Source organism: Euprymna scolopes, chromosome 4 (assembly GCF_053919585.1).
Source record: "Euprymna scolopes isolate OS-2025 chromosome 4, ASM5391958v1, whole genome shotgun sequence".
NCBI classification, from domain to species: Eukaryota; Metazoa; Mollusca; class Cephalopoda; order Sepiida; family Sepiolidae; genus Euprymna; species Euprymna scolopes.
In genome coordinates this window covers 93,985,393-93,999,931 of record NC_136485.1, presented here as the reverse complement: position 1 = coordinate 93,999,931, position 14,539 = coordinate 93,985,393, and the positions used below count along the sequence as shown (strand labels likewise).

Genomic DNA, 14,539 nt, shown 5'->3' with positions numbered 1-14,539 from the left:
CTCTGATGTATCGTTATTTTCATGGAAAGTGTTCGACTGAGCTTCAATCTATGGTCTCCCCTCGCAAAACTTTCACAAGAAACACTCGTCTAACTGTAAACACTATCAATAATTCCCCCCACTCTTTATCTGTGCCTAAACCTAAACGTAGATTCCATGAACAAAGCTTTTTTATTAGAACTGCACGCCTGTGGAATTGTCTTCCGTTTTCCTGCTTTCCGGCTGACTACAATATGGTTGTCTTCAAGTCTAACGTAAATAAGTTCTTGATGAGCCGTTCCATATAAGTTATCAAATTTAACAAATTTTCATTACTAATGATTATTATATTGTCCAATTTCTACTGTACACTCTTTAACCCTTATCCTTGAGTGGCCTCTTGGCCTTGATAATGAGTTGATACCTATGAAAAAAAAAAAAAAAGAAAAAGTCCAATGTGAACAAGTTCTAATTGAATCGTCCCCCTAAGTAATCCAAGTTACAAAATTCCCACTGTTTACTATGCTAAAATCACAATGACTAATGTATACCTATTAACCCTTATCCTCGAGTGGCCTCTGGGCCTTGATAAGTGGTGACACCCTTGTAAAAAAAAAAAAAAAAAAATACATACACATGTATATACATACGTACATAATTATGAATGTATACAATTACCCATATGCATATATATACACACACACACACACACACACATATATACACAACAAGCACACACACATATATATATACATAGATGAGTAAATAAATAAATAAATAAATAAAGAGTTATATATATATATTTAAATTGATGCTGCAAACTGATTAATTTATTGATTCGTTCATCTAAGGAATAAGTTGAGGATTCAGATGATAGATAATTACCCTCTCTCCCTCAAGAATATGAAAATGAATCAAATTAAGATGATAAAGGGCTAAGCAAGGAAGTTGATGGAGCAATAATTTAATGGGTCAGTTCTTTTGCCAGAATTCTTAAAAACAGGTACCACAGAAGCAGTTTTCCAGCAGTCAGAAAAGCAAGATTCATAAAGGCATTTGTTGTAAAGTTTGCAGTGGAGCATTTTTTTAATAGCACAGCTAGAATGAGGTGTCAAGGTTTTTTATGATATCATGTATCTGAGAAGGAGTGATTTTTAGATCATTTAGTGTGATGTTAAAAAAGGGAAGTCAGAGAGTGGTTTGCTGGGTCCAATGTAAAGTTTGAGGCAAACTGACTGGCAAGCATGTTAGCCTTCTCAATGTAAATACCCCTGACAAACCTGACAAGCAGCAAGATCCCACCCCTACACGGTAGCGATCCCTAGATGTAAGAAAGCCTTCTACTCTAATAGTTTCTTCCCTAGAACTGTTAGACTTTGGAACTCCCGGGATTCTGCTTTCCCAATTGTACTGACATGCAGAAGTTCAAGTGTAATGTGAACGGACATCTTGTTGCTCATCTCCTTATATAGTTTCCCTGCAACTTATGTCCTCAATAGTAGCCCCTTACATCAAAGTGGCACTGTGCCTTGTTTGGCATGAAAATGGAATAAAAAAGATGGCTCCAAAATCAGGTTTGTCTATGTCCATATCATAAATATTGTCAAATGATCTTATTTTCTGACATCTTGGATCATTTCGGCAAATGATCAATATTGGGCTGCAATTCAGAAATCTGAACAATTTCATCCCTAGACTGGCTGTGCTGCATCTAGTTATATTTTAGATACCTGATCTCACAAGGCGGATTTGATTGTAATAAGCAAATTATTGATCCTTTCGGATGTAAGTTGGTAATTCAGAAGATATATACCTGCCTAAAAGCCATCATTTAAGTGCAATTGTAGTCTAGAAGAAAATTTTTTCTCAGATTTTTGCAGAAAAATAGTTATTTTTAACTCTCCATGGTTTAGAGTGTGTATTTGCATAAAAGAATTAATTTTTTTTATTTTGGAGATTTTCTCCATAAAATGATGCTCCAGCAAGAACTAAAGAAATTTGTGCATCTAAACAAGAGCTAAAGAAATCTAAACATCCAAATATTGATGAGGCCCTCTCTCCCTCAAATGAAAGAACTCACCCATTTACAATTTCTAATCTTTTTGATGAGAAAAGAATCTGATATACTTGAACCGTATGAACACACTATAAAACCTTTAATTCTATAGAGAGTCAAGTAAAGTAACCGCCAATAAAATTTAGATTGTAAAAATGCAACTTTTGATCATTCAATTTTGACCTTGATAAAGGACTGGCTTGGGTACCTGGCATTGCCGGGTGTTTGGAGGTGTGTGTTGAGCAAAAAAAAAAGTGGTAGTAGGCAGGCAGGCTCGAACCAATACCGTAAAGGAGAAAAAGAATGTGAAAAATAAAACGTGACGTCTTTGCTGTTGTGCTCATCGCCAAACAAGAAGTGACAAATGTTTAAATTAAGGCTAGTCAATCAAAAAGAGGAGATGACTTTCGAAAATATCGGTGAAAAAACGACCCCCCCTGTAGAAAAGTGTACAGATGAGGGTGAAGGAATTAATGTTTTTAGCAAATTTTTCGATATTTGTCGTCCAAAGGGTCAAACTTCAAAACAATACCGATCTCGTGAAAATCCGTCGCCTCTGTCAAAAGTTTTGGGCAGACATACAAACATACATACATACATTTAAACAGATAGGTGAGATTTATATTATAAACTAGCGGGGGGAGGGTACCAGGTGATGCCCGGGTGTTTTGAGGTGTGTGTGGTTTTTGGCAAATCAAAACTCCGGGGGGGGGGGTTAAAATAAAAAAAAGTTTTGGTAGGTGAGTTTGAGGATCGAACCTGAACCCTTGAGGCAAAGTTGGAAATTAAAGTGTGAAAAAAAAATGTGGGACGTTAACCACTGGGCCACCGCGACATACAACGGAAAATGTTTGAATTTATTTAAGTATTAAAAACAGGTGGGCGCAATAAAAGTTAACTCTGCTGCTTCTATTTGACCTAATTAATGATTAATAATTTTCCCGGCGCGATGCCAAGAACCGCACGGTTTGAATTTAGTTTCACTTTATTTATACTAAAAAGCAGGACAAACAGGGAACAGAGCGAAATAGCGCGAATCTCATAAAAGTCAACGTAAATAAATGTAGAGACGACCCGCGTTCCCAAATCTTAGATATTATTATCTAGGGGCTATATAAACAGTTGTAAGCGATCGTAACGACCCCGGGAGCATGTGCGAAAGAAGCTTTTTCGAGACATACACGAAATTGTCACACACATTTTGCCTTTTATATATATAGACTAGCGAGGGGTACCCGACGTTGCCCGGGTGTTTGGAGGTGTGTGTGGTTTTGGGTAAATCAAAACTCTGGGGGAGGAGGGTAAAAATTAAAAAAAATGTTTTGGTAGGTAAGTATGAGGATTGAACCCGAACCCTTGAGGCAAAGTTCTAAATTAAAGTGTGAAAAAAAAAACGTTCTACGTTAACCATTGTGCCATCGCGGCATGCTGACAGAAACATGTTTAAATTTATTTAATAACTTAAATTAGCAGGTGCACGTTTTAATGACTTAATGAGGTCAACTTTTGACTGCGGGGTAGCATTTCATTTAGTGCGGGAATGCTTTTTTTTTTCCCCCCCAAGACGTTGGGAGTAGGGGGAAACATTATAGGAAAAGGCCTAACCTACATGCGGCGAGCGAAAACTGTTGAATATTTATCTTCCCGAAGTCGAGCAAATTAAATAGACAGGCGAGCTCCATTGTTAACTGTGAGATATTACAATTTACATGTGATATAAAAAGTTTTAAAAAGTTGTTAGGCGACCGACCGCTTCTATGAAAAAAGCCTTTCTTGGACATACACAAAAAGCGAACATACATTTTCGCTTTTATATATATAGATGACAAAAATAATCTTTTTGTATGAAATATGATTTGTAGTTAAAATGTTGCAAATAACATAGTAATATTGCAGCTGTTATATAGAAACATTCAACGTTTAATGCTCATATTTTCTACAAACAAGCATTTTGTAATATTTAAACTTGTGATAAATTTAAAATCTACTTATTAATACTTATTTTTAATATTTTCTTCTTATGACAGGTATTATCTTTTAAAGTCATTATGGATGTTCCTGATGCAAAACTATTCTTTTTGAAGTTTTTAAAGCAAAATAATCATCATTCCTTACTTGAGTGAGTCTAACAAAATTTTCTCCAATTATGAAAATATACAAAAATTTTATGACTATATGATCTATAATTGTTTTCATTAATATTTATTTTATGTTACATTAATTACAATTATTTTATAACCATGATAAACATGAGATGTATTTGAATTTATATGAAATGATTTTCTGATAACAATTTTCTTTTCCTATTATTAGAAAATAATATATCCACACACGTGTCCAGATTGTTAAATGTAGAAATTATACATTATTTGGAAAATAATCTTTTATAAAAATACACAAGTATCAAAAAGGTAACATGGATAGGATTAAAAAAAGTTTAATAATAAAACATCAAAGATACTTGTGTTTATTGTACATCGTTCTTAAGGCAAGTTTGACATGTTTCACAAAAGCAAAGAAAAGACATCATATCCTGGCCAATAAATAATGGATTCTCAAAATTCAAATAATGTATCGTTTTGGAACACAGCTAAATCAGAGAATTCACCCTGAATCTTCACAATGGCTTCCAGGCTTGAATCTTTACTTTCAAAGGTCTCAAAGCCAATTTGATCCTGGCTCCTCCTTGATGTTCTAAGTTGTAAAACTGGTGTCATTTTCAACTATGTCTTACACATAATATTTTATAGGCTTGAATCTTTACTTTCAAAGGTCTCAAAGCCAATTTGATCCTGGCTCCTCCTTGATGTTCTAAGTTGTAAAACTGGTGTCATTTTCAACTATGTCTTACACATAATATTTTATAGGCTTGAATCTTTACTTTCAAAGGTCTCAAAGCCAATTTGATCCTGGCTTCTCCTTGATGTTCTAAGTTGTAAAACTGGTGTCATTTTCAACTATGTCTTACACATAATATTTTATAGGGTTGAAATCAGACAAGTTTGCAGAATGGGCTGATGTTGAGACTAGTGAAGTCGTGGAAGAATTTTTTCAGAGCTATGACATATGACTAAGTTTTGTTACAGCACATATGACTTGTAACTGCCCTTTGTGATCGCAATAGTGGATAGTAACTCAATATAACCATCTGAATTGAGTCTTTTTCAAAGATGTAACATAACCTTTCATTAAAACACACCCAAAGGTTATCATAATTTGATGAAATGATCTTCATAATATGCTGGACTTTGTGTGAATTGTTGGCTAACCACCTGTTGTTCTGCATGATATTAGATGATCCAGAGAAAAACTAGAAAATCCCTGACTTGATTGGATATTTAATTAAAGCCATCACTAGTGCATGGAAACATTTGTTGCAGTTTACTAAATGCTTCAAATTGTGCTGAAATGAAAGATTATAAAACAAAATGATCAAATTTGATCACTGCATATATTAACTATGAGAAAAGACATAAGCAGTTGTATATGTTGCGGTATTTGTTGTAGCATTTTCTCTCTATGCTTTTTGCCAGATTTACCAAAAGTGTAACATATTTTAACAATTGATATGCTGGTATATACAGACTAGTATCCTAATATATTGATGAACGATCTTATATAACTAACATTTAATTTTCATTTTAAAGGTTTTGGAATTGTGTGGAAGATCTTAAACAGACTAACAGGGTAAGTAAAATATATTTCCATGAATGAGTTGATCAAACCTAATTCACAGGCTGATGAAATATAAAAGGAAGAATGAAATACCACAAACACTAAACCAAAAAAACTTGAATCAAATGTCATATGAAACCAACACCCTCCCCACCATATCTGAAGATATTAAAGGAATTTTAGCAAAGATAAAGAAATAAGATGATTAAAGACTGGTGGGATAAGGAACAAAAGCGAGGGCAGTTATGGATAAAATATATTGGTTGAGATAATAAAATGAGAAAGCTTATATGGAAAAAATATGAGAATTAAGTGAAAGTAAAAAGAGAGAAAAAGAATGTTTAATAAATAGTATTTCAGCGATGAAGATAATTGTTTTAATTGCTTCAGTTGCAGTGACCATTTCAATTGAGATAATCATTGTAAATGAACGTTTAGTCTCTATTGACTGTTTCTATTTGTATGATTTTTAACTAGTATTAGGATGATTAATCAAAACTGAAAAAAAAATGAAACTTTTGGAGTTATTGGAATCAGAAAAATCTAAGACTGATTTTTTTTAAAAACTAAAATTAAAACTTAATTTCTATTCTGGTACTAATAAAATGTGAAATATTTGTTGTTTTTAAACTAGCAGTAAAATTAAAATATATAATAATATTTTATATATTATATAATTAAAGTATATAATAATATTTTATATATTATATAATTAAAGTATATAATAATATTTTATATATAATATAATTAAAGTATATAATAATATTTTATATATAATATAATTAAAGTATATAATAATATTTTATATATAATATAATTAAAATATATAATAATATTTTATATATTATATAATTGAATATATAATAATATTTTATATATAATATAATATAATTAAAATATATACACCATCAAGAATAGAGTGTAAATTTATTCTACTTTTGTTAAAACAAAGCAGAAAAATATGAAATGTGGCTTTTTAATGTTTGTGAATACTTGGTTTGGAGTTCAGTTAGAACTTGCTTGGTAGTTTGTACATTCTCAGGCATTTTATTATCTACGCTTGAGTAATCTGGTTGTATGTTTCATTGTCGTCAATCCATGCCATGGTTATATTCTTTTTTCTACTTTTTACTTCCTTCTTGGTTTGTGTATTGTAGATCATGCGTTCCTCTTTTTCCATTTTGGCACCCTTTCTGTTCCTCATCAAATATTCCATGATTATTAAGGAAATCGTAAAGTTGTTCTCTCATTTGTGCTGTCAGACTCTTGTGATAGATTAGCATACTGGTGTATATTATTTAATGTATGTACATAATCTGGACCGATTTGTATGTCTGTATACAATGTATGGTCATCACTATACATAATAAAATGATGACATTTTCTTCCCCTAACTAGTGAACCATAGGACACAAAAGAGGCCATTCCTATGCAAATATTTTGCATTCACCATTTAAAGTTAATACTGCAGTGTCTTTTTTTACCTAAAATACGCACATTTTGTCTACACTCTAAAAAAAATATTTTACCCTCCTTGCCTCACTCTCTCAACTATGTAATCCCACGTAGGTAGTAGCAAATATTGACCCTCTTTACTTTTACTCCTCCCACAAACTCCAAAATAACTGTTTTTTAATAAAAGAACCAGTGATTTCAGAGTTTGTGGAGGAATAAAGGTAAAGAGGGTGAATATTTGCATATTTTGAGTTTGTGGGAGGAGTAAAAGTAAAGAGAGGGTGAATATTTGCATATTTTGAGTTTGTGGGAGGAGTAAAAGTAAGGAGAGGGTGAATATTTGCATATTTTGAGTTTGTGGGAGGAGTAAAAGTAAGGAGAGGGTGAATATTTGCATATTTTGAGTTTGTGGGAGGAGTAAAAGTAAAGAGGGTGAATATTTGCATATTTTGAGTTTGTGGAAGGAGTAAAAGTAAGGAGAGGGTGAATATTTGCATATTTTGAGTTTGTGGGAGGAGTAAAAGTAAGGAGAGGGTGAAGATTTGCATATTTTGAGTTTGTGGGAGGAGTAAAAGTAAGGAGAGGGTGAATATTTGCATAGTCAATTTACCTACAAGAAACTGGCTATTCCACTTGCTACATTTTTTAATTCCATATATATTTTGCATGCATTAGCCCAAACCAAATCTTTTCCTTACATATCATATTTTAACTTTATTTCTTTTTTCAGTGCAAGACAAACCTTCACATTATTCATTCAAGTTATGCATCAGAAAACCAGATAATGTTTCATTCACACAAAATACTTTCGAACAACTCTTATTTTTTCTAGTCATTCCTGTATCAAAAGTATGGAAGACCAACATTCACTGTTTTTTCTCATTGTTGTCAGCAATGTTTACATTTGATTTACACTACAAATATTTTTTCCTTACTTTTTCTTTTTTATAAAAATGTTATGTAATGGATGGCTGGGACCATCCGATACATAACTGAAAAGAAAAACTTCTTTAAAAAAAGATAATAAAAGATTTGAAAGGTGGTCATCGAATAATCGATTGTCCACCAGTTGAAGCGAAAAAATAATTACGTCGTAAACAGAGAAATCGGACGACGATTTTTTTTGTTTACAAAAATGAAAGTTTGAGGGGGAGATGCATTTTTGGCTGAAACGTGACATTCCTTGCACTACAATGGAGGTTTGGAATGTCATATCAAGCTCGCATGAGGTTGTGGACAAAGTCAATAGTCAGTCAACTGAAGAGAAGTGGGTTACGATGTCTCTGGGTCAGATGCAGAAATGCATGTGTAACTGAGAAACATGACCAGGAAATGTGTAATCCATTATCGATATTTTTGGAGTCCAGCAATAGAGAGGAGAGGAGAAGAAGAAAGAAAGGAGAGAGAGAGACGTCGATAGATGAGACGTGCGTTGTCGAGAGCATAACGTTTCCCCCCCCCCTCTCCATCACTGAAACAGAACAGTAAGCCGCACCATTAAATTGTGAACTGATAAAAATCTCTATGTACAGAACAAGAAAAATAATTCTAAAACAAAATATATTTTATATAAAAAGCCAGCGTGTCTTACGTCTTGATTGGTATGCTGAGTTACGTCTGATCTTTGTGTGCATGTTAATTTTCTTTCAGCCGGCAACATTGTTATGACAAGCGATTGACAGCTGACAGCCAGTAAGAGAGAAAAATGCACGGTCAAGGGGGAAATAACTCTGCGGTCTTGGCCATTACCATAACAACTAGAAAACTAAACAAAATAGACGATCAATAAAAGACGGCTGCTTGGTTTTGTTGCAGCGGGGAACTTACTAACTACGACCCTTCCCAACGTGGGGTCCTGGCGCTATATAACAAAAAAATATTCACACAACCATAAATTAAGTCGCTAAATTATTCTTTACACAAGTTATGGCTTATTGCTTCAGCAGCATGTATTATGTTTATTCACTTCACACACACTCAAAATATGATAAAATAGATTATCATTTACATCTGTTTAACAATAGTTTAATTTGTTTTTTGGAGTGGTCCTTTACCAAATCTGTTCTGATTTTGTGTCATAATTCCTCTGGGCAATGCTGGTACATGGGTCCTATTAGTGTTATATATATTGATTATAGAGTCTCTGTGATTATCTAGTGTATATAATATGTCAGTTTGTATAGTGTTTGAATGAATATTGGGTGTGGGCCGGTGTATATACATGCAATAAATAGTTTACCAAACGCGGACAATAATGTACACAGTTCTTTACCAAGATGGTTAACATTTTTTCTGAGGGCACATACCTTGTTTTCCTAGATCCCTCTATTGAGTTCTGTGAAGCTGCAAAAAGGTCTTTATGTCCTGATATCTTGTCCACTGCTAGTGCTCCCATGGACCTCAGCAACTGAATCCCCCGTCTGCTAGCCAAATCGACTACTCTGACTCTCTCCTCGACCTCTAACTGAATTATATATATATATATGGTGAAGTTAAAGGAAGAGAATAAGATCAATTCTTTAAGAGGAAACTTATCGGGATAATGCAAAGCTCAACAAATTGTTTTGAACCTTATATATAAATCAATAAAGAAATAAAATGACGATATAAAACTATATACTAATACATATAGATTTATTCATTTACTCAATAAGGGTATACATCAATTAGGGGTGTAGGGTAAGTGAGAACTCTTTATATCATGGTATTTCAAAGCCTAATGCTTCTCATCAGAAGAGTAGAGAAGATGCTAGGTAACATAATAGGGATGTGATGTCTAGCAATAGTTACATTAGGGGCAAGATAAAATATTGAGACTGTTTTGGGGACTAAATTAATCTCTATGATAAAGGAGGAGTATAGCTTTTATTATATAATGCAGGTAGGTGTATAACATACCTGTTTGGTGGGTTTAATATATGTGGACAATATGTGTGATTAAACTCTTGGGAAGAATATAGGGTAAGTTAATTGAAAGAAGATGCTTATCATCATATGTATTAATGGGTTATAGCTATGGAAGGAGTTGACATGAAATAGGGGGTTTATACTATGTCAGTATAGTTTAGAAGGTGTGATACTTGTTTCTGAAATTATAAGAGCCAACATTCACAGGATGATGACCAATATATCGCCAAAAAATATAAATTGTTAATTTATTTATTCAGTGTTAGATATCCAATCAATATTCTAAAAGTTTATATGAAAATATCTGGCTAAAAAAAAACAGCTGGGTGACAGATTTGTCAGAAAGGTCCTTATAAGATTGTGAAATTGAGTTTGAGCCAAACCTAGAAAAGGTAGGGGGGAGGTGATAGGATAGCTTTTGTGTTCTGTCCAGTTCTGATTGATATGTTGCAGTGTACATGTTGTCATTGTTTTTGTAGTTGTTTTTCAAAAGAGACTGCTTTCTATTATTTTCTTTATATAACACTTGCAATATTAGTATTGCAAAAACTTTATTTTTGTTTATTGTTTGGTAGATTGTTTGTAACTACACTTGTTGGATTCAACAATATGGATTCGTGAGTTGATTCTTGTTAATAAAAAGAGAGCCATTATATATGCTGCTAAGTAAATTTCTTGCATCTTTGATGCATCATAAATATCTGGAAGGATGCAATAAGCTCTCTCTCTCTTTTTTCTCTCTCTCCCATACATTAGTTCAGTTTCTGCTGCAAGGAATTGAGATTATAAACAACATGTCCAAATATTTTGCTCGACTTTCTGCTTCTTATTTTTCTTAGTTTCTCCTGTTTTTTGTTTTTATTTTGTATGTTTAAGAATTTGCATATTTCTTCAGAGCCAACACCATGAAAAAGCCCGTGAGATTTTTGAAGAGTACATCAACAGTAGTACCACAACTGTGCATGTAGAACATGCTACACTTAAAGGAATGGAATCCTTTATGTTGGGTGATACGGTCAGTAAAATTTGAATATTTTATTAACTTTAATTTTCTTTTATTCTAGAAATTATATATGCTGTCACTATGATTGAAGTTATGTGAATATTCCAAAATTAATTAACAAGAAATGTAAAGCCAAACATTATTTTGGATAAAATAAAGTCATTTTATCCAAAATAATGTTTGGCTTTATATTTCTTGTTAATTTCAATGCCCAGAAAAATTTATTTTTTACTGAATTTAAAATGTTAGTAGTTATTTTTTCTACAAATGTTTACAAAAACTCTGCATTGTTTTTAAAAGATTAAAATGTTTTGTATTGTGGATAAAATGTCACAATGGCAACATTTGCCTAAATTATTTATTTGTATTTGGTTTTCATTGCATAAGAAAAACTGTTTTTATGCAATGAAACCATGAAAAATACATTTGCAAAACTAAGAAAAGTATAAACAGAGCTGAATTACAAACTATATGCTAATATGCATTGTTGTTAAGCCTTTACCAACTGTAAGCCTCAACCAGCTTACAGTTATCTACTCTCGATTCTAAAAGACTTCCTTTATGGCTGGTGATGAATAAACAACCTCATGATCCAGCTCCTTGTCTTTAACTTATCTATTAGGATCATCCTGATGATTTAACCCTCAAATACCACATGGTGCCAGAAGTGTTATTACAAACACCAATTTAAAAAAGTACATTGAAAATCACAGCTAAACAATGTCATTTCCACCAAGCTTTCATAAACTAAAAAGAAAAAAAGGGATCACTAAATGCTTTCTTCTTCTAAAACATAGGTCAAGAATCTCCAATGGCAGAAACTGCCATTGGAGATTCTTGACCTTTGAATGATAGATTTGGGCCAGTTCAAATTTGCTATGAAGAGATTTTCATACCAAATGAGACACCATTTTATAGGCTCTATGTGTGGGATAGATGACAATATTAAACTGAGATATCTTGTGAACCAGCATCAATGTTTTGGCAAATGAAGAGGCATATGGTGAATGGAAGCAAGATATAGGCATATGATCTATATTTACAGACATATTTAAGGAAAAGCAGGACCCTGCAGTATTTTGGTCACTACCACAAAATATAAGAGAATGTGTTTGACACTTATCAGTGAAGCAAATAGGATGTAATTATAGAATTACAGAATGAAAATGCGATAATGAAAATATTATTTAGGGAATTTTATTCCAACAAAAGTGCGGCCAGAGTTAATATAAATGAATTTTTGATACAATTAGTATCAAAAATTACTAAAATTTGGAATTACTCTGCCAGAGGAAGGAATTCAGGACATTTTTTGTTCTGAATGCAACAAATGTATTTTTGTTCTAAATACAAATAATATTTTTTATTCTTTGGTGAAAAAAAAAAAATGTATAAATGTTTTGGTGGATATTCAGAAAAAAAATCATTTGAGATTCAGAGCCCCTCTCTTCTAATCCTCTTCCTTCCACCAACACATAAAAGCCATCAAGCCACTTATACAAAGAAGAAGACCCCATTTAGGGATGTTTTTAGGGGCTTTAGAATAGTGCTCACTCACAGCACAGTATTTATATTTTCCCTTTACTGTTCCCACAATGATAGAGTAGCTATCTTTAAGAGTATTGCTAAGCAAATTGATCATATCCTGTCTTCTCATCCCTTAGCCAACATTCACATCTGTGGAGATGTTAATGTTCCCAATGTTGAATGGCTAGTTCACTCAAATAAAACAGATGATGAAGGGAGATTTTTTGATGATTTCTTCACTTGCTTATGACCTAACAGATTGTTAATGAACCCACTTGAGTACCTGGTACTGATGGACAATTTGCAAGTCTTCTAGATCTTTTTCTAACAACATACCCTGAAATGTGCTCACCCTCACTTCTGCCTCCACTAGGATCTTGTGATCACTCGGTTGTCTCAACAAAGACAATCACTCGGTTGTCTCAACAAAGATAAAAACAAAATATAACGAAACCCCAAATATCCATCTCCATCAAACAGTGTACCGATACATAATGGCTGACTGGGACAGTTTCTGAATGTTCATATCGGAGCTACCTCCGATATTTAAAAAGAATGCATCTGATGCAGCATCCAAATTAATTAATTGGTTATCCATCGACTTAGACAGCTACATACTCTCCAAGAAATTCCAACAGAAACCAAACAGCCAGCCTTGATACACTCCTGAATGTGCTGCTGCTATTGCATACAGAAAATACTTCAACTGTTTTAAACATAATAAATGTTTTGAAACTAAAGTTGCCTTTAGAACTGCCAGCAATCACTGCAAAAAGATTATAGAAAACATGAAAACGTCATATGCTCAGTCTATCAAGACCAAAGTAGAAGAACAGAGGCTTGGTTCTCGTGATTTTTGGTGAATAATAAACAAAGTCCTGAACAGATGTGCATCCTCTATGCTAGCCATCTTTAATGGGCTTGAGGTGATTTCATCAGCATCAGATAAAGCCAAATTCTTTGCCAAGAACTTTGCATCAAATTCAACCCTATGTGATTAGGAACACCTACCTCTCGAATTTCCTCCCAAAATTGAAAATAATCTGAGTGACCTCCACATATCTCTTCATGATATTGCCACACTCATCAAGAACCTTGATGCCAGCAAAGCAACTAGTCCTGACAATATTCCAGAAGCTGCAAAGTTTTTCAATCGATGCATAAAGGAGGAATGTCTCCCAAACACCTTGGAAAACCTCATTAGTTTGCCCAATATTTAAAAATACCTGAGATCGGTTTTCTGCATCTCAGTACAGACCAATTAGCCTTGTGTGTGTCATGAGTAAGTTGCTAAACAGAAATTGTTAACTACCTCAGCAAAAAAACAACCTAATCAGTGACAAGCAATATGGTTTCCATCTGGTGAGATCTACAACTGATGTACTGACTGTAATTTCACATAGGATCAGTGAATCTTTCAATGGGGGTGTCTTCTCAAAAGCAATAGCTATTGACATATAAAAGGCATTTGTTATGATGTGATGTGTAGCGTTAGTATGTATGCACCGTATAGACTTAAAAATAAAGTTAGAAGTTTGATCCCTTAACAACCAAATTTCTGTCCGAAAACTGATTAAAAAGATTTTCTCAATACCCCTTATGTCAAATCTTGAGTCTAGACCGAAAATTGACAGAGTTATTTAGTAGGGAAGTGTACACATCACATTTTCACTTTTATAGATATATAGATTACATCATTTCCTATGACTGAAAAACTCACAAATCAATTTCAGGCAATAAAAGATGAAATTTATAAGGTTTCAGTTGCAGCTATTGAAGATTAAGTTCCATTCACAATAGACACGGATGCATCTGCGACAACATTAGCAGCCTGCCTTTCTCAAAATGGACGTCCAGTAGCATATTTTTCCAGGACCCTAATGCAGTCGGAGTGTTGATACTTAGCAGTAGAATGTGAATCAGCAGCCATTGTCAAA

General features: G+C 33.3%; 1 protein-coding gene across 6 annotated transcripts in view; it reads left to right on the top strand.

The window, feature by feature from the left end:
- Window positions 1–14,539, top strand: part of LOC145268864 (sorting nexin-25-like) — a 631,480-nt gene that overhangs the window by 373,831 nt on the left and 243,110 nt on the right. For all 6 annotated transcript variants that reach the window (XM_080124584.1, XM_080124583.1, XM_080124587.1 and 3 more), the window contains exons 10-12: window positions 4,063–4,154; window positions 5,683–5,722; window positions 10,968–11,087. In XM_080124584.1, coding sequence (XP_079980710.1) covers window positions 4,063–4,154; window positions 5,683–5,722; window positions 10,968–11,087 — 252 coding nt within the window. The remainder of the gene's footprint in view (window positions 1–4,062; window positions 4,155–5,682; window positions 5,723–10,967; window positions 11,088–14,539) is intronic.